Source organism: Anguilla anguilla, chromosome 18 (genome assembly GCF_013347855.1).
Source record: "Anguilla anguilla isolate fAngAng1 chromosome 18, fAngAng1.pri, whole genome shotgun sequence".
Taxonomy (NCBI): domain Eukaryota; kingdom Metazoa; phylum Chordata; class Actinopteri; order Anguilliformes; family Anguillidae; genus Anguilla; species Anguilla anguilla.
The window spans coordinates 8,709,567-8,737,151 of record NC_049218.1 but is presented as its reverse complement, the minus strand read 5'-3'; the positions used below and the strand labels follow the sequence as shown (position 1 = coordinate 8,737,151).

The window sequence follows — 27,585 nt, the reverse complement described above, 5'->3', positions numbered from 1 at the left end:
GTTATTCAAATGAAAAACCAGAATATCTTTTAAAAAAATTTTTATTGGCATTCCCTTTCCTTCTAAAACTGGTTTGCCATTGAGGCTACTGGTCTCTTTCTTGATAGCTTTCGAATAATTTCGGACGTCAAGTTTCCTGTGAGTGAAAATACAGTATAAATAATAAAATTCTTTGGGTTGCCTACTTACCACCTTGTGCTCCTGGCACTTTAAAAAGCAATCTCTGCCACCGCGTGAGCCCCCTGTGCTGACATTTTCAGTGTCCCTCCCCCCACTGGGCTGGGCTCTGACTGCAGTAGTGACTGCAAATGCAGCGTGTCGTCCATACTTTATGCACATCTTTGAGAATAACCTGATAACCAGCAATCCTGAAAGTATACGGCCGCAACGTGATTTAAAAAGTGTCCAGTGTTTTCTGTGCTTCGGTAAGTTAGCTCCACAGCAATACCTTACCCAGAATAAGCTACCGTTGTATGTTTTTGTTGCAGGTGTACAACAGATTTATGACTAGCCAGCTAGCTGCAGCGGACTAGATCGGATGGTTTTACTGTATTCTAGCGCACCGTTGTTAATGGAGATCTAAAACTTAATCAGCGGATACATTGTAGGTGTTTTAAAGTATACCGAAGGCTAATGTGTTTGCGTCTCATTTTCAAAATGCAGCGAGTTTCTTTGCTTTGGCAAAATTTCTTGATCATAGTCCGTATGGCCGTAAACCGCTGTTAGCTGCTTAGCTAACCAAGTTACTTGGCGACTGCTGGTAACAAATTGCATGTAGGCTGTCAGGTCTGTACATCAAGCGAGGCAGACCGCTCCGGCTGATTATGCTGGTGGGCTGCGAATATTCATTCAACCTAACTGTGTTTGCCCTAGTGCTGAAGCGCTATAGCTGTCGTTGGGTTGTGAAAATAGTTAATAAATAGAAAAAATATTAGAAATGGTGACATTCAAGTTTAGAGTTTGCAGTGTTACTGTCGGATGGGTGTTGGCCCTAATTCATTAGGTTATTTCCCACGCCCAAATTCACAGGCAAAGTTTACACCGGGATTTGGTCTCATTCATATGCAATCGCTGGAAACAATCAATCAAAGCAATTGCAGTCACAAATCTGCCTTCAGAGTTCACAGGTGCCATCAGAAATTAGCCTGAGTGATGAAATCACACTGGCTGTGATATTTGCCAATAATGCAGTTTTATTATTGTGAAATATTGTTTCACCTGACTCATTTTATTTTAATGTGAGAGTATCTAGTTAATTTTAAAGTTCATGGTCAGTCATGAATTCCTGGGGAAAAAAAAACAAAAACCTTAACCCCCTCTTAAAAAAGGTGCTTTGGATATTCTGGTACATCCTTCTGACAGAAAACCCATAACCCTCTGGGTCTCTCTCTTTCCTCAATCAGTCTACATTTAAGACAACCATTCTTATCTAATAAATATTTATGTTTTTAGGTTAGTATTAGAAGAAAAACAATACTGTGTGCAGTTGATCATCGCATAGGTTTGCTTTCACAGCGGTCAATGCATGTGTGCTTTGCTACTGCCATTCCATGCGACACAACGAAAATACTCAGCTGTTGTGCATAGTAGAAGCCGCTGGCGTTTTGAACATGAAATGGTGATACTGTACACAGTAATACCCGGATTGGTTCGACCAAAGGTCTGTCCTGGAAAACTACCTGGGTGAAATTGTTATGTGGAATACTTCAACCCATTAGACACCAGCATAAATCTTGCACATTACTGATCATTTTAAAAGAAACATCTTCATATGATTGTGAGGTTTTCCTCTTGGTTAGTAACATGTTTCTTAGAAAACTGTGTAAAAATTTTATATCTAATTGATCCAGCTCTGGTGCAAAACCAAATGCTTCTTTTGAAACTGAGCTGGTTAAAATGGCTAAATGAATATGACAGAGTGATTATGAGTAGAGGAATGTGACAGTGTTCAGTCACACACATAGTCATCTGTATAGACTTTTTTAGGTATTATCCGAACCTAAAGAGTTAAAGCTTTTTTAAACACCCAGGTACGTGTTCCAGGTCTGTATGGGAAGTCCATAGGGACTGCTGCTTTCATTCATTCATTCATTCTTTCCCTGGACTTCAAAACAAACACGTCTGAAGTTACACCGGAAAAGAGTTTACTCGGTGAGAGTAAAATGAATTTGATTGGAGTTTTATTTAACACAGTGCGTGTGAACAGTTTCCATGTAGTGGCCCGAGTTTGGCGAGGTGCACCAGTGAGTTTGTGTTCTGGACAGCGTGTCTCATTGCCGAGCTGAGGAATGCGTGTGTTGGTACAGTGTGAAACAGATGGAAACAGACCCACACCGTATATAGAGAACAGCTGATTCAGACGGTCCCTGTACGCTCTGTGTCAGTGCTGAAGGGGGAACCAAGGCCTCTTCGTAAAGAGGTAAACGCCTCGCGGTTAGCTTGTGTAGTTCAATGTTCAGCGCTGTGCTAAAGCTAACTGCTTTCGCAGAACCATGTGTTAGAATGCTTCTGATACACTCACAGGCCTTGTCTCCACTCTTAGTGTCTGTATTTACTGATCATATTTGTCTGTTTTTTTTCCTCACCTTTAAATGAACTACTGTTATTTTTGAAATCCAGTTTCACTTTTAACTTAACTTCACCATATCAATGTGCAGTATGCCATAAACATGATATATAAGCACTCAAATAAGTTTACATTTTGCTTCAATAATACGTAATTATACATAGCCTACTTAAGGTAATATACAAGCTACATATAGCATTATTATTGGCACTTCCATATATGGTATTCCTATTTCATTTATTGCAGAACAGATTTTACAGCATGCCGTATTACAATATATCCTGCAGAATATCCATGAGGTTACGCACATGAACGCATGAATAATTGATTTACTACAGAAAAAATGTTTCCAGTATAATTTGAAATAAATTCATTCAGTTAATGGGTTGATTTCAGTCCATTATGCTGTTAATGGTCCTGACATTTTCTCTGGAGTTGTCTGATTGAGTGTCGTGCAGTTTTCCCACGATACACTGCAACATAGCCCCCACTTCCTCTGGACCCATTTGGCCATTTCCTGAATGCAACTGAACTGAACTGATGATTTGAGTGCTTTTTTCCTTTTTTCTTTTTAGGGATTCATGAGCAAAAAGAAAAAAAGCTAATTCAATTAGAGAATCAATCATGCTTGGAGATAAACAAGGTTCCTGTCCAGGATACTGTCAGAACCACCCCCCTCCCAGCCCATTCCAATTAAATAACAAGCCTACTACAACTTGGAGAGCTAATGAACCACATTTTAGTGGAACTGACTAGTGCAGACCCCAGGCTTGGTCTGTGTAGGCCTAACTATCTGGGTGCTTTGCTGGGAACTTTATTGGCAGCGTAACATTGAACCTGATGAGAAATTGTGTATGCGCTGTGCTGTTGACCCTGTACCTACCAGAGTGTTGAATTAATGTGGATGAAATTCGGAGGATTTGCATTGAACACAGTCAGCGTTTTGCCTGTGTTTCTGCTGAAGCGCTGAACGTGCTGTGATTATAGGTCCCTTAATTACAGCTGGTTTTCTTCCATCAAGCTGCAGCCAAAAGGAGAAACTGAAGGTAAAAGATGTGTGTCGTCTGGCTGTTTTTGTCTGGCTGTTTCAGTCTGCTTACCATCTCACTGTGGTAGAAGGAATGGGAACACATTTGGCTCATTCGATTAAGGCACTACTCTGTGGTGTGTGGGTGAGCTTCATGGTCTCGGATGCTTTGAATCCAGGCCGTCTCAGTGCCGGATCCACACCATTCCAGTTCCAAATATGGCTGGTAGCTCCATAGAGTGATGTGCAATTGGTGAATGCCTCGTCCAGGGTATGGGAGGGTTCAGTCGGATAGGGATTTGCATTCATCACTATCTAGCGACCCCTGCTGGTCGATTGGGTGCCTGTGGACTGAATGCTGAAGCCGCATATGAAAGGTCTTCCTCTGACTCCACTCTGTGCATGCTTAGCTGTAGCCTGCGGTGTGAAAAGAAGCACCTGGCAACACCATGTGTTTCAGAGGAAAACTAGATTTATTTTTTATTTAACCATTATTTAACCAGGAAAACCCCATTGAGATTGAAATGTCTTTTACAAGGTGGACCTGACATGAAACACTAAGTTACCCAACAAGACTTACACCTAACAAAATGTACAAACATCAAATGCGGAATGAGACAGAGGTGTAACAATAGTTAAAAGTAGAGAAGAGGTTAAAAGCAGGAGCATACTTCAGTCACAATCATGAATTGCATTTTTAAAGTCCACAGTTGAAATTAATTTGTCAAGTTTAAAATTCTTTTGCAGATTGTACCAACTATAAGGTTCAAAATATCTGAATGTCTACACACTAAAAAAATCTAGATGTCTACACTCACCCGAATCGGCAGTGGGGTTCATGAACCATTGCAGCTGCATTTGCAGACATTACATTACATTACAGGCATTTACATTACATAGGCATTACATTGCAGACAGTTGGCTATTCCAGATTGGGGTGGAAATTGCACATGCTCAGCCTCACGTTAGCTACCAAATTTATTTTAAATATAAAATTAATTAATAAACTTCTAATTGCACAAGATGTCTTCTTCACCTTTGGGCTCTGTTTTCTCTCTTCTTCTTTTTCACCATTCCTTTTCTCCGGTTCTCTAACTTTTTGCTTTTGTTTTGTGCTTGTTTGGGATTTGGCACTTGAAAATCTGACTTTGCCGTCTTCCCTCAAACACACGTGACGCTGATCTGCTCTTTTTGTTTCGTCTCAGGATCTAAAGAGATTTTTATCATATCATTATCATCTTTGTCAGTTTTGTTGAATTAGATAATTAATTTGCCTTAAAAAATAATAATAATTAATGTAATTTTTTCAAATATATACTTGAACTACTTCTGGTGTGAGATCCAATTGTTCTAGTGAGTTTGACTATGACCAAATTACTATGACAGCCTGCTCCTTGTGGGTAGAGGAATCAGTCTACTTCACCAGTACAGAGCCAGAACAGACACTATTACACCAGTGCATAGACCACTGCACTTAATAAAGAGACCACTTCACCAATACAGAGACCGCTAAATCAGTACAGAGACCACTACACCCTACACCAGTACAGAAACCACTTCACCAATACAGAGACTATTACACCAGTACAGAGACCACTGAATCTACACACTGTGATGAGTACACACTGTGATGAGTCTGCTTGTTGTGATGAGTACACACTATTTGCTTCTCAGCACAAATAAGATATTGGAACCAAATATATGCGTAAGTCTATTTCAGACTTCGGACTTGGATATGCATTTTTTTTCTATGGTGAGCTTGCAAAAAGCCCAATGTTGGAAAATAGAGATGGGTGTGAGCGACGCCCATTTCTTATTTAAACAGTCGTAAACCAAGCAGTTCCTGTAGCTGTGCGGCAGATCAGCATTAGGGGGAAAACTGCATTGTCCAGTAGTGCTGCAGGAGGACAGTTAGGTCAATAACATGCGTGTGCACTGCTTCAGTAACACGCATGTGCTGCTGGAAACTAAATATGCTGAAATACATAATGAATATAGTACTGAGTACTGTAATATACTGAAATGTATTGAATTAAAATATATTGTCAAGATATTTCTGATATGGCAATATATTTTACATTTTTGTATTTTTAAAAACCCACTGTCATGAGCTGTATTAATCATTGTATGTTAATAAAAAAACTTCACATATTTACAATATATGGCAGCATGTTCCATTTCCGTTAAGGGGGCTGCTGCCTTCAGACTGTACCATCATTCAGGGTGGGGGGCTATTTATACTCTCTGGCTCCAGTAACCCCCCCCCCCTGTATTTATTTTTATCTGGCCCAGCATGGACGTTGTGGGAGGGATCTCGGCACGCATACAGGCAGACAGACTGAAAGCTGAAGGCATGGGGTCCAAGGAGGAGGCGGTCCACTTCCTCAACCAGGATTACGAGGCCCTCAAGCAGGAGTGCCTGGAGACCGGCTGCCTGTTTGAGGACCCCTGCTTCCCCGCCGAGCCCCCGTCGCTGGGCTTCAAGGAGCTGGCCCCCCACTCCTCCAAAACCCGGGGGGTGGAGTGGCTGCGGCCCACGGTAAGCCAGCCCCGCCCCACCCTAACCCCCGCCCCCTCCCCACCAGCCACCCCCCGCCCGCGCGGTCTGGACTTGGGTTGAGTGTTGAGGTGGAATCACAGTCTGCTCCAGATCGGACCTGGGCCGAACAAGTATTTGAAATGTTTAAGACACCAGAACAGAATTCTCATTTAGTGCAAGTGAAATGTCTTGAAAATATAGGAGTGTTTTCACATTTTACCAGAATCCAAAGAGTTGAAATTATTTCAAAGGGGTTGTTTAAAGGAGTTGTTCAAAGGGGTGTGATGATAAGGCTTTTAACTCTGATAGAGTGATAAATAGTTATAAATAGATATGACGGGCACACAGACACCTCGTATAAAAGGGAAGCTATAACTGTCCAGTCCTAGTTTTATTGTCCCAGGGTCTGATCAGGTCACGATTTATTATTTGCTGAAATTAAATGTTGGATTATGTTAAGCTTGGACAGCTGGTTGGTTCATTCTAACATGCCAATTCGTAGTAAACCTCAGTGTGCAGTTCCAACTTCAAACAGATTTTTCTTTAATGGACGGTGTCCTTTCCTTCTGAAATAGGTAGGTACTTTATTAATCCCAAGGGAAATTCAGGACTTTTTTAATGCAAAAAAATACAACTTTTTATCTGTTTTTATTTTTGTGTGAGTGGATCAGTAAAACCGAAAGTGGTCAGGTAAATTAAGGTTTTTTACATTAGCTGAAGTTTTTGTACAAAAGTCGTTTTTATCTTGTCTTTTCTAATAATAATTCCTCACATACCCCAAACTGCTGTGTAGAGGCTACAAGGTCACATGGTCCTTATTTTAAGGAGAGTCCTGCTTTGAGCAGGATTTGGTTTTTCTTAATGAAACTCCATGACGTGTGCAATCAGCAACCATGAATTCTTATGGAAAGCTGCAGTACTGTAGAGGATTGGTGTGTGATGGCTTAAACTGTCCCTCTTCACAGCACAAGCAGAACCACATTACCCCTCCCCACCCTCAACCCCCCTCCATAGATTCTCCCCCAGGGAGGAACACACACCTCTGTTGATTGGCTGCGCACAAAAAAAAAAAAAACACAACCGTGTTTTACCGGTAAAAGGCTCTGGCGGTTACGTAATGGTGTGGGAGGTCTTTTTTTTACTGCCACGGTTCTGCTGCTCTCATACTCTTCTCAGGCAAAGTCCGTGCTAATTCTTACTTGATGGTACTGAGTGAGTGATCACTCCACGTTAGAGCATTCGTTTCCTGTGGCGAGCGGTATCTTTCAAGATGACAGTGCCATTGTCCACAGGCCACGGTTAGTCATTAGTGTTGATTAGCATATGGTTTGAGGAGCGTAACACTCTCACTCTACATACAGCACAGCAGGCCTCAGGGCCTCAGGCCTCGAATCCAAATGAGCACTTATGGATTGTTCTGGAACGGTGCCTGACGCTGTGCTCTCCCCTTTCGGCAGCTAAGTGAGTTGACTGAGTTCCAAGTGGAAGAGTGGTGCGGTATTCCTCCTGTGGAATTCTGTTCATCCTGTGGAATTCCAGATAATGGTCAAATATGGCACTGCACATACTGGTCATAATGGCCATCCAAGATTGCCAAACACCCTGTTCTTGTAGAAGCCGTGGCAGCAGGGGTGCTGTAAGGGGTCCTTTATTAGAACGGTTCCAAGAGCTCTGCTTGACAGTGGCCCTCAAAAAATATTATTCTGGGGTGGTGGAGCCCAGTGTGAGATCTTTTCATGGGGCACAAAATCCCTGGTGGCACCAGGCCTTTGTTCCTTGAGGTGAGGTTTTTTTCTTTTAAAATGTAAAATTGTAAGAAAATGCTTGGGAGGAAGGGGGGGGGGGCTGTGCTGGTGCTAAGCAGATTGGTGATGGGGCTATAGCCCCAGTTTACCCCCCCCCCCCCCCCCCCCCCCCCCCCCCTTAGTGCTGCCAATATGTACAAGTATAAAGATACAGGTGCTCAGTAGCCCCATACACAGGACCATTCTACACAGGAATGATGCTGTGTCAATTTGATGAAGTGGATTTTAATGTAGGTTCGAATTTCTATTGGACTGCGGCTTCTTCGGCAAGAGGAACATCAGTGCTGGCACTTTTACTGATCCACTTACCGATCGACCGACTTAAACCCCACCAGGGCACTTAGATCCTCCAGGATCGGTTAGCTGTTCCCCGCTCCCGAAGTACTACAAAAAGGCTGATCGTGCGTTCTCCGTCCTACTGCCCACCCTTTGGAACCCCCTCCTGTTAATTATTAGATCTGCGGAGTCTGTTCTGCATTTCAAAAAGCTATTTAAACTCAACTGTTTAACTTAACTTACTGTTGTCTTCTTTGTGTGCTTTTATTTATGTATTTGGTTTTATTATTTTTTATTATTGTATATAGTTTTTTCTTATTTACTGAAATATTCTTACATGTAATATTTTATTTGTTCATTGTTTTAAATGCTCTCTCAGTGAGGCACTTTGTAAGTTTTGTATAAGTGCTATATAAATAAAGATTTATATTATTATTATTGTTGTTATTGTTATTGTTATTGTTATTATTATTATTAATAATAATAATAATAATAATAATAATAATAATAATAATAATAAGCTGATCTATCACAGGGTTCCTGTGTGTTCTCTTGGTGACTGACGGGCACCAATCAAAGCTTGTGTTTAATTTTCAGTCTGTTTGAAGCCCATTATGTCTTCACAGTTTTTAGCTGAGTGGTGCAAAATGGCTTTAGAGAGCCTGAAGTCCATTTGGGAAGATCTTATCTTCTCCGCAGCATTTGGCGATAAATGGTAGTTTAGACAGATATAGTGCTGTCTTTCGCTGTCGTGTTTGACGGCCCTCGGACACACGCATAGGGACGTGTTCCTTAACGTTGGGCGGAGTCTTAATCCCCGTGACTCCCCGCATGTGTGCGGGCGGAGAGCCAGCGGACGTTACATTCTGTCAGAGCCCCGAGGAACACTATCCCCGGCTATAAGCCCGGCGCAGCTGCTGTTGTGTTTTTTAAAAGGGCTTCAGGTCCAGGCGGGTCAGCGGTGCGGGTTAAAACACGTCCCTGTTCGGCGCCACTGTCCATTTATGCGTTTGGCGTCTCTTAAATTAGCTGCTTTGTTTGTGGCGGTTGGGGAAGGCCCTGACTGTGGAGCAGGGGTGGCAAGGAAGGCCATGTCTGTTCATGATTTTCATGGCAAATTGCACTCTTTATTATTTAATAACCCTTACCTTCAGCATGTGTTCGGTAACATTTAGCAAGACCGTTCTTGCGTCTCCATATGAAAAGTCTTGGTGACTGTGGGCTAACCTGCGGTCAAGCCAGCATTGGTGTACACTGCTAACTAGCTAATTAGGCAAGGGTGGAGTCATAAACTGCACCCATCAGCCCTCCAGGAACAGACCTACGCAGCCCTGAGATTTTAGGAGCTGATTCACCACTAGGATTGCTCAATAGAGACCTGCCATCCAAACATGAGCGTACACTAATTTAACCCCAAGTTGAAGTCACTACAACAAAATATCAGATGCCACCAAAGGTGCTTACATGTTTATTTGGTTGTATCACATATTTAATGTGTACAGTCTAATGTGGACAGAGCTGCATTCAGTGGTATTGCCGCCTGCATAATTCTGTAGCTGTTAGCGACAGTACATGTATCCTCATTTTAAATAGTTGTGCCTAATCCGCCTTCCCGTACTGCTTGCAGGAGCTGTCCGAGGATCCTCAGTTCATTCTCGGGGGAGCTACGAGGACCGACATCTGCCAGGGGGCTCTGGGTACGTGGTGATTGGCTGCAGCTCCTGTGCTGCACATTTGGCCTGTGCTCACTCATGTAATGCAGGCCACAGAGGAGGCCTTGCGCTGCTACGCCCGTGTGACTGGCATTCCGCTGAGTAGCTTCATGGTTCAGGAAACCGGACTTGTAACTTTGAAGGTTGTGGGTTTGATTCCGAACTGGGGTTGGACCCTTGAGCAAGGCACTTAATCTCTATTGCTTTGGCTGGATGTAAGTATGGATTGATGGTCTGTGTATGCAGGTTTGATATCCCTGCTCTGACTGACTATGTGCAGGTTTGATATCCCTGCTCTGACTGACTATGCTCAGGTTTGATATCCCTGCTCTGACTGACTGTATGCAGGTTTGATATCTCCGTTCTGACTGACTGTGCTCAGGTTTGATATCCCTGCTCTGACTGACTGTATGCAGGTTTGATATCTCCGTTCTGACTGACTGTGCTCAGGTTTGATATCCCTGCTCTGACTGACTGTGCGCAGGTTTGATATCCCTGCTCTGACTGTGCGCAGGTTTGATATCCCTGCTCTGACTGACTGTGTGCAGGTTTGATATCCCTGCTCTGACTGACTATGCTCAGGTTTGATATCCCTGCTCTGACTGACTGTATGCAGGTTTGATATCTCCGTTCTGACTGACTGTGCTCAGGTTTGATATCCCTGCTCTGACTGACTGTATGCAGGTTTGATATCCCCGTTCTGACTGTGTGCAGGTCTGATATCCCTGTTCTGACTGACTATGCTCAGGTTTGATATCCCTGCTCTGACTGTGCGCAGGTTTGATATCCCTGCTCTGACTGACTGTGCGCAGGTTTGATATCTCTGCTCTGACTGACTGTGCGCTAGTTTGATGTCCCTCCAGTGGCTGGGAATGTGCTCTTCCTTGGCAGCAGTGAAACTGGGTCAGATGACTGTTCCCCCTCTGTGCCTCTCTGGACTAAATGAATTTCCCTTAATTTGCATTGGGCTATTCTCAGCGTGGTGCCTGTGCTGGTTAGCATTCAACCAGAGCCAGTGCAGCTCCACTGCTTTACCTCTGGCCTCCATGGCAAGAGATGGCACATCCCCCCTCCCCCAAAATGCGCATACACACACACACATGTACACAAACACACATACGCACACACACACGCACACATGTACAAACGCACACATACACACGCGCACTCCCCTATCGACTGACTGATAGATTGTGAAAGAAACAAATGCCTTTGGAAAGCAATGTTGTTATTCAACTCCAACCCACAACAAAGTTATGATAACATTGCCGCTAGCCAAATAAGATTTTACATTTAAGGTCAGGCAAGGTTGTGTTCTTGCATGTTTATGAGGTTGCAAGAAAGTATTTTAGTCATTTCCCTGCAGAAAAAAGGTTTGCGATCTGGGCTTCTTTACAATGCAACTTTTAAGTTGTGCTGTCTGTGTTCATTTTCAGGACAATACACCTATTAGCAGCAGATGTGTATTTTGCCAGGTAGGCAGATACTGTCTAAAGTATCGAAAGTGTGATTGGTGGCTGGGACAGGAATTTTATTTTCACATTTTGAGTTCCCACGGTAATGTGTGCACTACCCTGCAGGGTGTATCCGATTGGTACAGATCGGTCCAAATAGGACTTAGGAAAAGTCCAAAAAGCAGGGGAGCGGTGAAAAGGGACGTCGTTGTTTTTAAATGAACGGCGCGTTTGTGCCTTCGCTGTGAAATGTCGTCTCCAGGGAGCTGGGTCTCCGCTCCTCGGAATCCGCTGCTCTGAAAGGGGGGTCCGGAGGAGCACGGAGGGTTCGGACGGGACGGCTGGCCCGCTCAGCCGAAAGGAACGCTCGCTCTGCCTCGTCCGGCTCGCCCCTGGCGCAGCTCTCCCCCGTCCGGCTCTCCTCACCCCTTGCGGTGTGAAGGCGCGACATTCTCGGCTTTTTCGGTGAACCTTGCCGAAGGGTCTGACTGACAGCCGTAGCCCCCCCACTCTTGTCGCCCCCCAGCGCTCATGGTCCCATCTTCAGTGTGGTTCGGGGGGGGGACTAAAACAGTCCCTTTACAGAATGAGCCACCCAGCAGGCTCACTTTTACGTTTTAACAGTGTCTCCCATTTCACTGTGGAGACACTGTTAAAACATGAAAACCCCCACTGTCCATTGATCAGGATAACTTTAGTGGACAGTTTGGAGACATCTGGTGGTCGAAGGAGAGAAGGCAGTGTCAAAAATACAGGCCACACAAAGCTCACAGACTTGCAGGTACTCGTTTCTGTTTGAGGGATTTACTCGTTTGCCTTTCCAAACATTGCCTTTCCAACAGTCTGTTTGCTACTTCCATTCAACATCAGTGTCTCCTGCAATGATATATTGATTTATCTGTTTATTTATTTTTTTAAATATATTTTTATATACAGCCCTATTTGCACAATGTGTTCTGCAGCTCTTCCACCGAAATCTCATGATATCAAGAAACGCAAACTATATAACAAGAAGCGCAAACAATACATTCGGGACATTCTGAGAAACACTGTAAACCAATATAAATACTCAATAAAAGCAATAATGACAAACACACAGCGATAGCCACCAGGAGAAAATCAACAGAACACAAGTTTAAGTGAGTAATTTTAAAGTTTCAATGTAAGTTTAAGTACGTTGTACTATGGGAAGTGCTGGGCAATCCGTGCAGATTGGAGGAGGGGTTTTCCCGTAGGATTCCGCTGTTTCTGTGATGGGAGGTGGTGGGACGGGCAGGAATGACGGTGACTCATATTACACCCACGGGGTCCTGGGCGTGGCACAGAACATTGGTGGAATGCTCCGGTGACTCACCAGTGTGGGCTGTGGAGTGTGCTCTACTCTAAACCCGACATGCACACACTTGGGTGTCAGGAAAGGGAGTGTAGGGGAGCTCATTCGACATGTGTATTTCATTTTGGGTGTTGACTCAAACGTCGATCCAGATCCAGACAGAGAATCCCTCCTTTCGTCTCATGGGTATTATCCTGCTGTTACCCCTGCTCATGTGTGTTATGTAAGGCTGTAATAACTGTTTTGGGGCTAAATCGTGTTAGCTCCTGATCTGCAAACAGGCCTGCCCCTTCAAAGTTGTCTGTATGCAGAACCGCCCTTCAGGGTTTTCGGGAAAATCTGATTAGTGGCTCTTGACAGAGGACAGGCTTGAGTCCAGCTCTGGCACAGAGGCCTCTCTGTGTGTCATCCTGGCATGGAAAACTTTTCCATCCATCTCTCCTTCTCTGTCTCCCCCTGCAGTTTGAGCTGGGTATGACATGTTTGTGGAAACAGTGAGGACTGTTTTAGTGTATAAATGTGAATTTCAATCTGTGGGCCCTAGTACTCAGTGTAGCTACTGGTTTGCAGAGGATTCCGTGTCCTGGGTGGGGAATAAAATAAAAGCTTGGAACCATAAAAACTTAAAAGGAATGAAGTAAGAAGAGGCAACACAAATGGGAGAATTTAATCGTGAGAGTAGAAACTATTCATACGCTGTTATATAGAAATAATAAAGATGAGGACAGAATTGGAACCAGCAGATCACACAGTGCTTCTCACCCTTATTATTAACACTAAGATTCTATTTATTATTGGGTGATGTCACATGCCTCCTGTGGTCTTGACTATGACTCAGTTCCACCAATAGTCCTGACATAATTTCTATGCCCACAGTTCACTGACATAGTTATACCTTTTTTTTAAAATGAGAAAACCGTGACGTATATGTATTTCTCCATTCAGACAGGTAGAGAGCAGAGAGGGTAATAGATAGCAAAGGGACCACAACTGAGAAGGTACCATCGGAGGGATCGAAACCCCACCCGTGTGGGGGGGGGGATGGCTAATGTCTGAGATTTTGGTATCCTATTGACTGCGTCTCACGATTCACAATATTTTCAACTGTTCTAGTTCTTATATTTGCAAATAAATGTAAATGCCAAACATGTAGACTTAGCAGAAGCTCTTGCCCAGTGTTTACAGTAAGGTGTGGTACAGAGCAGTAGTGATACTCAGAGCGGATAGTGAGAGTGGTTGTGCGGCACGTCTGACTCTGCGGTTCTGTGTGCGCAGGTGACTGCTGGCTCCTGGCTGCCATAGCCTCCCTCACGCTGAACGAGCAGCTCCTCCACAGGGTGGTCCCTCACGGCCAGTCCTTCCAGGAGGACTACGCCGGAATATTCCACTTCCAGGTACGGACGCGCCGTGAAAATCGGGACGCGCCTCGCGTGAAAAGAGGAGGGCAGACGGGGTCGGGGGAGGGGCGTGTCCGATCCGGGCTCTTAATCCCGCCCTGCGAGGCTTTTGGTCTTCCGTTAAAAACAAAGGCCTTCCGGTGTTTTCTGTGCCCAGTTCTGGCAGTTCGGAGATTGGGTGGACGTGGTCATCGACGACCGGCTGCCGGCGAAGGACGGCGAGCTGCTGTTCGTCCACTCAGCCGAGGGAAACGAGTTCTGGAGCGCCCTGATAGAGAAGGCCTACGCCAAGTACGTAGCCCTGCTCCCAACTGACGCTGCTGCCTTTTAGCAGGGAATGTCTGTGAGTAGCACAGCATACGTCCTGCTGAAACTCTTACTCTTACACAATGGATGCTGAAGTTCAGGAAATTTTATCCGTATTACATTTTTTATTTGTTGTCTGAAATTTTTGTTGTACCATGAGTGTAATGGCTTACACGTTATTATTCAAGATTATTCACGCAAAAAAAAACTAACTTTCTGTTCATCCTACTGAAACTACAGTCTCCCACAATGCTTTTCTGTCTCTTGCACATAACAGTTGAAAAAACCAGGCAGTGCATTCTGGGAATATGTGGCAGTGGGGGACTACTGTGCCCCTAATGGTTTCACTTTGTGGTCCCAGGCTGAATGGCTCGTACGAGGCCCTGTCCGGGGGCAGCACCACGGAGGGGTTCGAGGACTTCACGGGGGGCGTGTCAGAGATGTACGAGCTGCGCAAGGCGCCTCAGGGCCTGTTCCGGATCATCGGCAAGGCCCTGGAGAGGGGCTCCCTGCTGGGCTGCTCTATCGACGTGAGTCCCAGCACTGCCCCCATCTCTAAACACCTAGCCCCCTAACACTAACCCTAAATCTAACCCCCTGCCCCTAACCCTAAACCCAGCTGGGCTGCTCCATCGATGTGAGTCCCAGCACTGCCCCCCTAACCCCTGAGCCCTAAACCCAGCTAGGCTGCGCCGTCGACGTGAGTCATAGTGCATCCAGCCAGTCCGCATCGACATGAATCATACTGGATCCAGCCAATCAGCATTGACAAGTCATACTCATAAGCTGTCAAGGAAATATGGGACTGCGACTTCACCCATTGACTTTCCAGGGGCTTGGTGTGAAGCGTTTTGAAACTGCGGAAGTGTAGTTTTCAGGCGCCGCCATGTTGTACAGATTGGAGCCGGAGCAGTAGGAAAGGAGGGTCCCTTATATGGGCATGAAGTCCGGCTGAGTCTGGGTCATCGACTAAGCACGTGAAATCCAGTGACGCAAACTGTCCCTGATTCATCCACAAAATATTCATGTCTTGTCCAAGTAACACAATAACTTATCAGCACATGGGGAGACATTAGACAAATTTTAAAAAACACCTATTGCAAGTACATTTTCATGTGGGGAAAAATTATTGACTTTGTATTTTGAACTTATTGTTAAAATTCACTTACAGTGAAACGAGTGGCTGAAGCACGTATACTGGAGCCAGCTGTGCTGGCGCTAGTGAGCAACATCTCTCAACAAGACCAGGAAGTGAGCTTCAAAAAGGCAGCCAAGTTTTGGCCGATTGGTCATGCTGCATCCAGCCAATCAGTATCGATGTGAATCATGCTGCATCCAGGCAATCAGTATCGATGTGAAATATACTGCATCCAGCCAATCAGTGTTTACATTTGCAAAGGAACATAAGAATAAGCCTTTGGGCCCCTTGTAACTCATCAGTCACTGCAGTCTCAAGCCATGGAGAGCCACTGCGTTTTAGATGTTACTCTGCATGTTTTTGTTTGTTACTCAGCATTTAATTGACCAATTAAAGCGGCTGATTGCATGTTTAGCTCATCTGAACCTGGTTCCTTGAGGCTGAGTTTGTTGCTGTTTTACAACGTGAGAACCAAACCAGCCACTTTATGGCTCTGCAAAAGCAAGAGTAAGCCCATTGAACTAGAGCAGGGGGTTTCAACCTTTTCTGATACAGGGACCCCCACCCAGACTCAAAGGCATCCAGGGGACCCCCATCATACATATTCAGAAGGGTTTCTGTTTCTAATACACACCCTGGCTAGCTGTTCCATTGACAAATTACCGTGTACAAAATACTTCCTGTCAGTGTGCATATTAACATATTAACTCATTTGTTTTACACGACATCAGAAATGCTTCTGATTGGTCCTTGCAGATCACCAGTGCCTTTGACATGGAGTCTGTGACCTTCAAGAAGCTGGTGAAAGGCCACGCCTACTCTGTGACAGGGCTGAAGCAGGTGAGTTAGGCTGCAGGTGTGCGCTGATGCGCGCTCAGTGTATTGTGGCATAAGGCATCTTTTACCGTATGAAAATGAATACAGTTTTCAGTGACTCAACATTTGTGCCAATGCCATGTGAAGAGATGTTCAGAACTTCTACAATGGTACTGTGTGTATATGTGCATGAGTGTGTGTATGTGTACGCATCTGCGTGTGTATGTGTGTGCCTGTATTGGTGTATGTGTACAGTATATGTGCATGTGACCATATGTGTTTCTGTCTGCATGAATGGGAGTACATAATGTGTGTATGTGCTTGTATGTGTGTGTGAGTATGATTAATCCTGCTCTGGGTGACAGGTGGAATTTCGGGGTGACATGGAGAGACTGATCCGCATCAGGAACCCGTGGGGTCAGGTGGAGTGGACCGGGGCCTGGAGCGATAAGTGAGCATCACCCCAAAATTCATTTCCTCTTTAATCACCCCTGAGAATTTCTGTAATAGGTTTAAGATTACCTGGCATTACCTGGCATTTCAATTCAGTCAGCTCTGGAACTGAACTGAAATGGAATGAACTCCATACGGGTCCTTAGCCTGTTTTAACCTGGCCTGTTAAAGTGGACAAACGTTTTGTGATTCTAGCTTTAGGAATTCTGTTCATTTCTGAATTTTAAGTCTTGCATTTTGTTCAGTTGAGTTTAGTGTTAAGTTTATTGTTGAGTTTAGTTTTCAGTTTAGTGTTGAGTTTAGTGTTTTGTTTAGTGTTGAGTTTTATAATGAGTTTAGTGTTGAGTTTTGTGTTGAGTTTTATGTCCTCTGCTGACACGCCAGCTCTCTGTGGCGGCGCTGCTGATGTCGCTGTCTCTCCGCAGCTCTCCTGAGTGGGATGAGATCGACCCGGCCGACAGGGAGGACCTGCATCTACAGATGGAGGACGGGGAGTTTTGGTAAGTCTGAGGGCGGGCGCTTCCTCCCGAATTCTGAAACCGCATGTCGGTGGAAACACCACACTGATTTGGGATCATAGAGAGTGTTCTTTCTTTTGAATGTTAATCCTCCATTGATCTGCACCTTTGTAACTATTTTTTCGGTTACATCCTTTTGGTTACAAAAATGAAAAATGATGAAGTCTCTGTAGAGTGTGACGCAGTGAATTCCCGCCTCTCTCCCTGCTCAGGATGCCCTTCCAGGAGTTCCTGAAGCAGTTTTCCCGCCTGGAAATCTGCAACCTGACCCCGGACGCACTCAGTGACGACAGCCTGAATTTCTGGAACACCATCAAGTTTCACGGGATGTGGAGGAGGGGAAGCACGGCTGGGGGCTGCAGGAACCACCCCAGTGAGTAGAGTTAGGGCCCCCCCCACCACCCCAGTGAGTAGAGTTAGGGGCCCACCCCAAGTGAGTAGGGCCCCGGGGCCACACCACAGTGAGTAGAGTTAGGGCCCCCCCCCCACCCCCACCCCAGTGAGTAGAGTTAGGGGACCCACTCCAGTGAGCAGAGTTAGAGGCCCCACCCCAGATGCAGCAATATGTTTATGCACCCCCACCCCACCCCACCCAGCATGTACCTCCGTTCCCTGATACCCCTAAAAGCAGCTCTCTTTGAAGGCCCCCGCCCCACCCGCCCCCCCCCAGTGTGACCGCGTGCCCTCTCTCTGACTGCGTCGCCCTCGCTCTGCTCCTCAGACACGTTCTGGATAAACCCGCAGTATAAGATCACCCTGCTGGAGGAGGACGACGACCCCGAGGACGACGAGGTGGCCTGCAGCTGCCTGGTGGCGCTCATGCAGAAGGACCGCCGCAAATACCGCCGCCAGGGCCAGGACATGCACACCATCGGCTTCGCCGTGTACGAGGTGAGTGTGTTACACACCCAGGTGAGTGTGTTACACACCCAGGTGAGTGTGTGACACATCCAGGTGAGTGTGTGACACAGCCAGGTGAGTGTGTGACATAGCCAGGTGAGTGTGTTACACACCCAGGTAAATGTGTTACACAACCAGGTAAATGTGTTACACACTCAGGTGAGTGTGTGACACAGCCAGGTAAATGTGTTACACACCCAGGTGAGTGTGTGACACAGCCAGGTAAATGTGTTACACACCCAGGTGAGTGTGTGACACAGCCAGGTAAATGTGTTGCACACCCAGGTGAGTGTGTGATACACCCAGGTGAGTGTGTGACACAGCCAGGTAAATGTGTTGCACACCCAGGTGAGTGTGTGACATAGCCAGGTGAGTGTGTTACACACCCAGGTGAGTGTGTGACACAGCCAGGTAAATGTGTTGCACACCCAGGTGAGTGTGTGACACACCCAGGACATGCACATCATTGGCTTTGCTGGCTGTAGTGCTGCCCAGGGGATGCGAGAGTTTTAGTTGGCCAGGATTGCAGCGTGTCATCACTCAATAGCGACCCCAACTGGCCCCTTCGGGTGCCTGCAGGACCCCCTTAGGAGCAGCACATGAAGCATCATCCTCTGACTGATGTCTATGTAAGCCTGACTTGCACTACGGTGTGATAAACATGTTCTGAAAATAATTTATTTTGTCTTTTCTTGTTATGTTTTTGCAGATTCCAGATGAGGTATGAATTATCCTGAGGATTCCTTCCAGAGACTGTTGTTGCTAACAAGCTGCAGATAAGTCTTTAATGCCATCTGGCTACAGGACATACCAGATACGGTGTCCAGGAAGCCTGGAATATAGAACGCACTAAATTATGCTAAACATAATATCATCTTCCAGATGATATTTTATGATACTGTAATCCTGGCTTTAAAGACAGACTGAGTCATCTGACACATTGAGGAAGGGCGGCAATATGACCCAGCAGCAGCACACATATTGAAGCGCCACCTACCTGCATGTTCATGCCCCGCCTCCCTACATTCTCTGGTCCCACCTCCCTATACTATTAGACCCCACCCCCTACACTCTCAGGCCCCGCCCCCCTTAAATACTCCAGCTTCAAATCTCTACACTCTCAGGTCCCACATCCCTACATTCAAAAGGCTCTGCCCCGTATTTATTTAGGCTCCGCCTCCTTAAACACTCAGGCTCCGCCTCCCTCTCCACAGTACAAGGGCTGCCAGAACGTGCACCTGAAGAAGGACTTCTTCCTGAAGCACTCCTCGTGCGCGCGCTCCGACACCTTCATCAACCTGCGGGAGGTGAGCGCGCGCCTGCGCCTCCCCCCGGGGGAGTACCTCGTCGTCCCCTCCACCTTCGAGCCCAGCAAGGAGGCCGACTTCGTCCTCAGGGTCTTCACCGAGAAGCAGTCCGAGACCGAGTGAGTAGCGCAGTCAGTCCTCCTCAGTCACTTGCATGTGTGTATGTGTGTGGAGACCCAATTGTTCTTTTGAAAGTGAGGGGTTAACGGGCTACATGGCCTGGTAATGAATCTGGGCAGGGCCAGTGCTGACTGTGGCCAGCGGGACCACTAGGTGGTACTTAATTACTTGCAGAGAGAAGAATAGGGGTAACATTTTGCTGAGATTACATTTGAAGAGCAGGTGTTTTGGAATGTTTGTTCAAAATTGTAAGTCAGTGTTCTAGAACTCCATTACTTTCATTTACCAGTAGTGATTGTTACATCAGCATTAGAATGTTCAGTTGTTATCTTACACTTAAGCATAAGGGTTAAGCATTAATAATAATCAAGATCCCATCGAAATAACAACCCCCGGTAATAGGGATGAAATGTACAAAGAATAGTGAGCTGCTAACAATGACAAATTAATACTGTATTTGTGAAGTATTGTGTGGACATTTGAAGTATTTATGTGCCAGAAAATGACAAAAGTATGACGAAGTATGAGGTGAGGGGAGGTGAAAGTGGAGTTTTAGAGTGACCTATTCTTTTCAACAGAGAGCTGGACGATGAAATTTCAGCTTTCCTGGAAGATGAGGTGAGTTATCGAAACGTCTCATTAAGGCAATATAACAGTCCACTTTTTGACGTACTGTCACTTTAAATAAAACGGTGATGTCTTGTTAGGGCACTTACCACAATGGGTAGGGTGCAGCATGTTAATGGACGTTGAGTCAAAAAATGAAAATCAACTGAATAATTAAGCTTGGTAGCATCCAGCATGTGTATGTGGTTGAACCTCTAGTAACATATTCCTGAGTTGGGGTCCAATCTAAACATAGAAGCGTTTTCCCACAATACCCTGCACTGGTCCTCATTATCCTGCCAGTACACTGCTGTTTACCTTGTTAGCCAGCTGCTTATTCTCTGCACATACCAGCAGGAAGAATTTTGCTGCCTTCACATTTGAAGGTGCCGGAGTGTGTCTGTGACATTGCCACGTTGTCTCTTCCAGGAGGAACTCACAGAAGACGACATCGACGACTCCTTCAAGGCCATGTTTGCGCAGCTCGCTGGCGAGGTGAGTCAGGGTCTGAAAAGCTTCCAAAATATTTACCAGGAAAAGTCAGGAATAGAGCTTAACGTCATGTTACTTACTGTCAAATCTTACAGAATCTGTTGTCTGATAGTGCTCACAGATTAGACAGACCTTTTTTGTGTACATTGAATGAGTGTAGTGTGTCTTCGTAGACATGAAATTCTTTTGAACTGTTTTCATGTGTCTTAAAAAGTAGCTCGCGTTACTGCACCAAAAATACTCTTCACGAGCCACACGAGTGTCCGTAAAATGTCAGCGAAAGTCACATTAAACATAGATCTGATTTGGGTGCCTCTGCATGCGCTGGGCATTGCGCATGCTACTCTGTCGTAGCGCGCTAGCAGCAATGCAGCAATGACGCAGTCTGAGACTAAACTCTCCTGTGTGCCCCAGGACATGGAGATCTCCGTCCACGAGCTCAGGACCATCCTCAACAGAGTGGTGTCCAAACGTAAGGACAGTAACCCTGCCTCAAATGTGTTATCTGCACTGCTTTGTTGCCTAGGAACATCCTTGTCCTGTATGACAGACACTGTGCTGTATTATACACCTTATATGTTCTTATATATGTTCTTTCTGTAATTTAGTCAATCTAAACAGAGCAATACGATAAAACACCCAGACACTGAAAGAGGCTTCGGCCGAAATGTCAGGTTCTGTTTAGATTGACTAAAGTACAAAAAGGAAATTAAAAAGAAGAGAAAAGCATTTTTTTTTGCATTGGTGTGCCTCCACTCTCCACTTCCTTACTTTATACAGACTACTGTAGGTCAGGGAACAAGTGTGGAACAGTCAGTGGGGTACTGGGCCCAATGGGTACTGGGCCCACTCAAGAACACAACATGCGTTGTGTTCTTGAGTGGCACTGCAGAAACAAAGTGGGTCAGGAATTCAAGAGATTGTTTAGCCAATTAGATTTTTAAGTGGGCAGACATAGGAAGCCAGCTTCGTGGGAATTTGACCAGGATAACAGGAGATTAACAGTCCTACTCTCTGAATTTGCACCCGGTTCATTTTATTTGGTAATCTATTGTTTCAAGTTATTTATTTATTTATCCGCAGGGGACTACCTCCCCTTTTTGACCTAACCTAATTCGTACTGGAGGGCAGTGACATGAACACATTCCCGTTGGAATTTTCCAGAATACGAGTTGGTTGAACTCTTACGCTGTGTGTGATTTCAGACAAGGACTTGAAAACAGACGGCTTCAGCTTGGAGGCCTGCAGAACCATGGTTAACCTCATGGACGTATCCTTCAGAGGTGCCGGACGGAAAGTTCTAGTTAAAACGTTTCAGTTCACAATTACTTTCTTGCTGCATGTGCATTCACACCTCCGTTTTTTTCTGTATGAAATATAGAAATGTTCTGTAATGTTCCTTGACCCACCGAACACACAGAAAGATGGCAGTGCCCGTCTTGGCCTGGTGGAATTTCAGATTCTTTGGAATAAGATCAGGAAGTGGCTGGTAAGTGAGTTTCAGTGGTATCTATGCCTGTAAGGATTTCAGTTTGGTACCATGGAAATGTGACACATTATTGGCTGTCAAATGAACAGTGGGAACAAATTAAAAAAACAATTAATTTACTACAGTGGGACAAAGTACTGGATTCAATCAACATCTGTCCTCAACTTTTTCAAATAAATGCACACGGTTGTTTTTTATTTTAACTTTAAAGTTAATTGAGCTAATTTCTTATTAAGAAAAAACTAGCATTTGCATTTAATTGCAAGTTAAAGTTAATGAGAAAAAACTGTTATTCACTCTTCTAAAGTCCCCGGAGACTGCTAGGAGTTTCACATCCCTGTCTTTAAAAATAGCCCTCTGGACAATCCTGTTAGCTTATTTGACCAATTAAGCAAATTCCCAGACAGACTTGCCTAAGGCACAAGATGATTGGTTTATTGCTCTAACCACCTGGTTGCATGAGACGCAGTTGCCTGCAGGGGAGGGGGTAAAAGAGAGAGAGAACAGTAGGGATACACAAATGGCTCTGTATGTCACTGGAGGGTAAATGGTCATAAACAAAGACCTGGTACAGCACAAACACACACAAGATGGTACGGCAGTCACATTCCTTACAGTCCTTAAAACAGTACAAGCCAAATAGTCTCCTTACAAGTCATTTCGACAGTAGTAGTTTTACCTGGGTTGTTCTGGTTAACCTGGGTACCTGAGGATATCAGACATGGTTGTTCTGGTTAACCTGAGTACCTGAGTATAACAGACATGGCTAAGCCTGGATCGTGAATCTCGGACATCCTGACTCTCTTTTTCAGGGCGTCTTCCGACAGTTTGACCTGGACAAGTCAGGGAACATGAGCTCCTATGAGATGCGCCTGGCGGTGGAGGCAGCAGGTATCCCATCAACCCTTTCTCTAGCTTAGCTCAGACCAATAGCATGTGTAAGCAGCAGGTATCCCATCATCCCTTTCTCTAGCTCAGCTCAGACCAATAGCGCTGCAAAGAACCGCACCGGGGTCACATACTTTAGTCTAAATACTTTATACCTTTACGCACCGCCACTAGGCCTCCTACCACTTACAGAAATTCAGTATGCTGCAGTGTTGTGGAAATATGCAGATTGCCATGAAAATGTAAGGATAACTGTACTTAATGTGAGATTATTTTTTAAAGAATATATTCTTTAGGAACATTGGGTAGATAGGCAAGGATGATGGGGAAGAGGAGACTGGGAATCAGGGTGGAGAAGTAGAATTTTGAAGTAGAGCCGTTGTTTCTACAATCCTTCTTGTGAGTGTGTGGAGATTTTCACTTAAGTCTCATCATCAGCTGTTTTCTGCATGGCTAAGACAAATTATTTACTGAATTTGGTTTTTTCGAAACGAGGAAAAATTAGATACCAGTGTACATGTGGAACTAAAGTGCTCTCTATCCTGAATCCACTTCACTTTAACAAATATGTTCCTTTCTAGGCTTTAAACTCAACAACAGATTGAACCAGCTGCTGGTGGCCAGATATGCTGAAAATGAGGCCATCGACTTCGACAACTTCATCTGCTGCCTGGTCAAACTAGAGGCCATGTTCAGTACGTGCACCAGTTCCTCTCTGAGGCACTTCTTAAACACGTTTGTTACTCATTGGTATAAATGAACAGTAGGTCCTCAGACAGATAAATGAGAGAAATGGCAAAATTTACATTGACTCACCAGGACTCAGACTTCCGTAAACACTCACCAGGTTGACACTGATGTGACATAGGTCTGCCCAAATTCTAGGAATGTTACTGTGAGGATTAAGGAACTTGTGAAGATGGGTTTCCAGTTGGAGGTGGTGATGCAAGTCAGCTTACCTGTTGACCTATAGCATAAAACTGGCTTAAACTTGCTAGAACCGATCAGATAGCAGGAAATAAATCTCACGATGTGTAAGAAAGGTAGGGCTGAGAGGGCATTTTGTGTAAATGTTGAAGCTCATCTGAAGCCCCAAGTCCCTGGCTAGCTTGCTGACACGCTGTTATCTTTTTTTTTTATAGGATCTTTCCGGGAGCTTGACAGAGAGGGGCAGGGTGTGGCTGAAATGAATATCAATGAGGTGAATCTGTTCTTTTCAACTCTGGCACTCAGATTGTGCTATAGTGCAGAGGCAGAGCCTCTCTCTCTCTTTCCCTCTGTCTTTCTCTCTCTCTCTGTCTCACTATGGGTCTCTGTCTCTTCTTCACTCTTTGTCGCTCTCAGCCTCTTTTTATCTGTCTCACTCTCTCTCTCCCTGTATCTTCTCTCTCTCTCTCTCTCTCCCTCTCTCCCTGTCTCTCTCTGTCTGTGTCACTAAGCCCCAGCTCTCTCTCTTGTTTTTCTCAGTGGTTGTATTTGACCATGTGCGGCTGAGAAACACGCCCCCCTGCAGAGGAACACAGGGGCCGGGACGTCCCAGAAGTGCCTGTCCCCGACGCCCTCGCCCATTTAGATTCCCACCGCCTACGGTTCCGCACCGCGACTAACTAAAAGTCCACCTGCCTGCCTGTACCGGGAGAGGTTTGAGCACGCCAAGGCCTTACCATTTATTTTACTTTGTTTTGTGACCAGTCCTTCTAGAACACTCTACCAGTTTCTGCTCTCGTCTCTGCAAACCGCCTTCGATAAATAACACAGATGTCTGTCATAGTCCTGCCCATTGTAACCCATTAGCGATATCAGCTCTGGAAATCAACTCCAACTCCATTTGTGTTTGTAGAGTAAATTGAATCAGCCATGAACGCCACCAGTAACTATGCAACCAGGCACTTTAGTCTGATCTTCCCTTCTGTGATGAGGTCGTTCTCCGTTGTAGGGAACTCTTACTCTCTCTCAGTCTCAGTCATGTTAGGATACTAACATAGGAAACTTTTGAAAGCTCATCCACCTGTGTGTACATTTAAAGGATAATTTTGTGCTAATAATCATTAGCATCAGTCCTGTAATTTACTAGTAAGCAAGGAAAGTGCTTCCATTGTTTCCCTATTGTATTTTCTAAAATGATCATTTAGACTAGCCCGGGTAAACTGTGCCAGATAGCTATGTTATCAGCTAGCAGGGCAAAACCACCTCGGTACTCAGCCGCTAGTTATAAAAGAGAGTTAAAGATTCTATTGGCTGCATGCTGTCAATGTGGCAGAAACACTAACTCACTCACGTGATTTTTAGTTTATTACTAAGTAAGCTGGTTAGCTAATGGCCTAGCTGACATTAGCTTGCTACAGTCACTTTATGTAGAGAAGGTGAATGCTATACCAATTGCATAGAATCTGCAAGAATGTTGACATCATCTTTCTTAACTCTGATGCACCACTGTATGCAAGGTTACAAGAATGTAATAGTTATACATATGTAGTGCTTGTGGCATTGTTATACTAGGGTTGCCAGATGCCCGGTTTTGGACTGGAATGTCAAGTTTTTAAAATGATTTATACAGGTCCACTTTGGATTGAATTTTTTCTGTCTCCACTGTTACACTTTGTCTGCCCCCCCCCCCCCCCCCCCCCCCAGTTCACGATTGGTTCAGACAGCCAGCAGCATATCCCCCCCTCCCCAACCCAGTCCACGATTCAAGAGCTTATGTGCATGGATGGGTGTCTGCTTTTGACAAAATGTAGATCTGGCAGCCCTGTGTTATACAGTAAATGGTTTAGATTTAGTGAAATGAAGAAAGAATGTTTTAGTAATGCTATATATTAAAAGGAATATATGAAGTCAGAGCTGTAAGTTGAGAACTAATCCTAGATTCTGAATGATTGAAACAATCTAAACGTATTTAGCTGACCAATAGGAAATACAGAAATTATGTCTGACATATCTATCTATATGCACGACCGCCACAACGTTTATAGACATCATCACCCCCACCCCATTTCTTTCCAACAGCATTTGGTAAGGATTCAGTGCTCTAAAGTTATGAGTGCAGCACGTACATAAATTAAGATACCCAGTTATTACTGTTCAGTTAGGCATAAGTTCCTTTTAAATTTGTAGAACAATGTGAAGAGCAAGGGAGTGGACACAGGCCAGATTTTTTGGAGTTGGCTTTTATTCATGGAGATTTTACTGTATTTATTAGTTTGTGATAAATGCAAATGTATCATTGCCTAGGATCCATTGCCATTATTTGTACCATGAATTGGCGTGTTTCTGAAAAATAAAAACAGTGGAAGTCCTCTTTAAGGACCTTAATGACCTGACCAATCACAGCTCGTACACGCTTAAACCAGTCCCAATGATCTGACCAATCACAGCTCTTTCACACCTAAACCAGGCCTGTCACTCATAATGGTGAGTGTTTGACTGCAGGGTGGAGCTGCATAGGTTGATGAATGCTCAGCTCATGCAGACTGTAACTGCATTCATGATGAGAAATGCGCTGCAACCTGTTCTGTAAACTAAAGCTGAACTGCATTTAACGGCTTGCACCTTGACATGTCGTCATTGCATTTACGCCGTAAAATCTCTTACGCTTAAAAGAGCGTACTAAACCATACCCCAGCCTCTCCGTTAATCGGTATGCTGTTTTTTTTTTTGTGAAATTATCAGCATGTAGGTGTTTGTATGGAAGTTTCATGAATCCTTGTTGGCCCCTTATGCCAGCTGTTTCATAGGAATGTTATTCAAGCCAATGTGTAGCTGTAAATTCCCCTGCTGAAACCATCCAATTGCTGATGTGGCTCTCATTGCATAATTGACTAGCCGAGCGCTCGTATAGCAGTGGAGCACTTTAAATGCCTGTGTGTGCCATGAGTTAATCTCAATCTGGTGCCAGCTGTGTGTTTCTGATTAATACAGTTAAAGGAAATCTGCCATCACCACGATTACAAATTGTATTTTTGTCTACGGTTTATTTTGTATGTGGCTCTTGTTTTATATGAAGATGTGACAATCCGCAACTCCACGTATTGTTTTCTGTAGGTTTTTCTTTTTGTAACAAATACATTTCAAAAACCTCTCAAAGTATGTCTTTAAACACAGTTTAATGATTAGCAACACAAATAAATGGTATGCCTAGTACAAAATTTCATAGTAAAAATTCTAGTTACTGTATTAATATTTTTTGTAATCTTTTCCCATTTTAATAAACTTGTCAGTTGTGGGGAGAAAGTAGGTTGAGTGGTACTTATATCAGTCCATGACCACAATGCCATTTTCCTTTGAAGAACCCAGTGAACAAAACCCATAATGTAGATGTCTAGAGGGGTGGAAATCTATGTTGAGAGATATTTTGACAAACGGACTAGGTTAACCCCAATATAGCTGAGATATAACCTGGATATAACCTGGCTACGTCATTGTCGGTAAAAAAAATTTTTTTTA

General features: G+C 44.6%; 1 protein-coding gene across 5 annotated transcripts; it reads left to right on the top strand.

The window, feature by feature from the left end:
• The first annotated feature begins 264 nt into the window (after window positions 1-264).
• Window positions 265-25,754, top strand: capn1a (calpain 1, (mu/I) large subunit a). Of its 5 annotated transcripts, XM_035399812.1 has the most exons (24): window positions 265-425; window positions 2,307-2,419; window positions 3,554-3,612; window positions 5,886-6,132; window positions 9,841-9,910; window positions 13,988-14,106; window positions 14,267-14,400; window positions 14,777-14,945; window positions 16,310-16,393; window positions 16,735-16,820; window positions 17,248-17,322; window positions 17,553-17,713; window positions 18,062-18,231; window positions 18,950-18,961; window positions 19,455-19,666; window positions 20,246-20,285; window positions 20,703-20,768; window positions 21,180-21,237; window positions 21,971-22,035; window positions 22,186-22,254; window positions 23,067-23,145; window positions 23,724-23,837; window positions 24,285-24,343; window positions 24,610-25,754. In XM_035399812.1, the coding sequence occupies exons 4-24, from the start codon at window positions 5,887-5,889 to the stop codon at window positions 24,634-24,636; spliced, it is 2,115 nt and encodes a 704-aa protein (XP_035255703.1). In that variant the 5' UTR covers window positions 265-425; window positions 2,307-2,419; window positions 3,554-3,612; window position 5,886; the 3' UTR covers window positions 24,637-25,754. The 5 variants fall into 5 exon arrangements, with proteins under 5 accessions (XP_035255703.1, XP_035255701.1, XP_035255702.1 ...); XM_035399810.1 differs by lacking the exon at window positions 2,307-2,419 and having other exon boundaries at window positions 3,588-3,612; XM_035399811.1 differs by lacking the exon at window positions 2,307-2,419 and having other exon boundaries at window positions 3,569-3,612.
• Window positions 25,755-27,585: the final 1,831 nt, after the last annotated feature.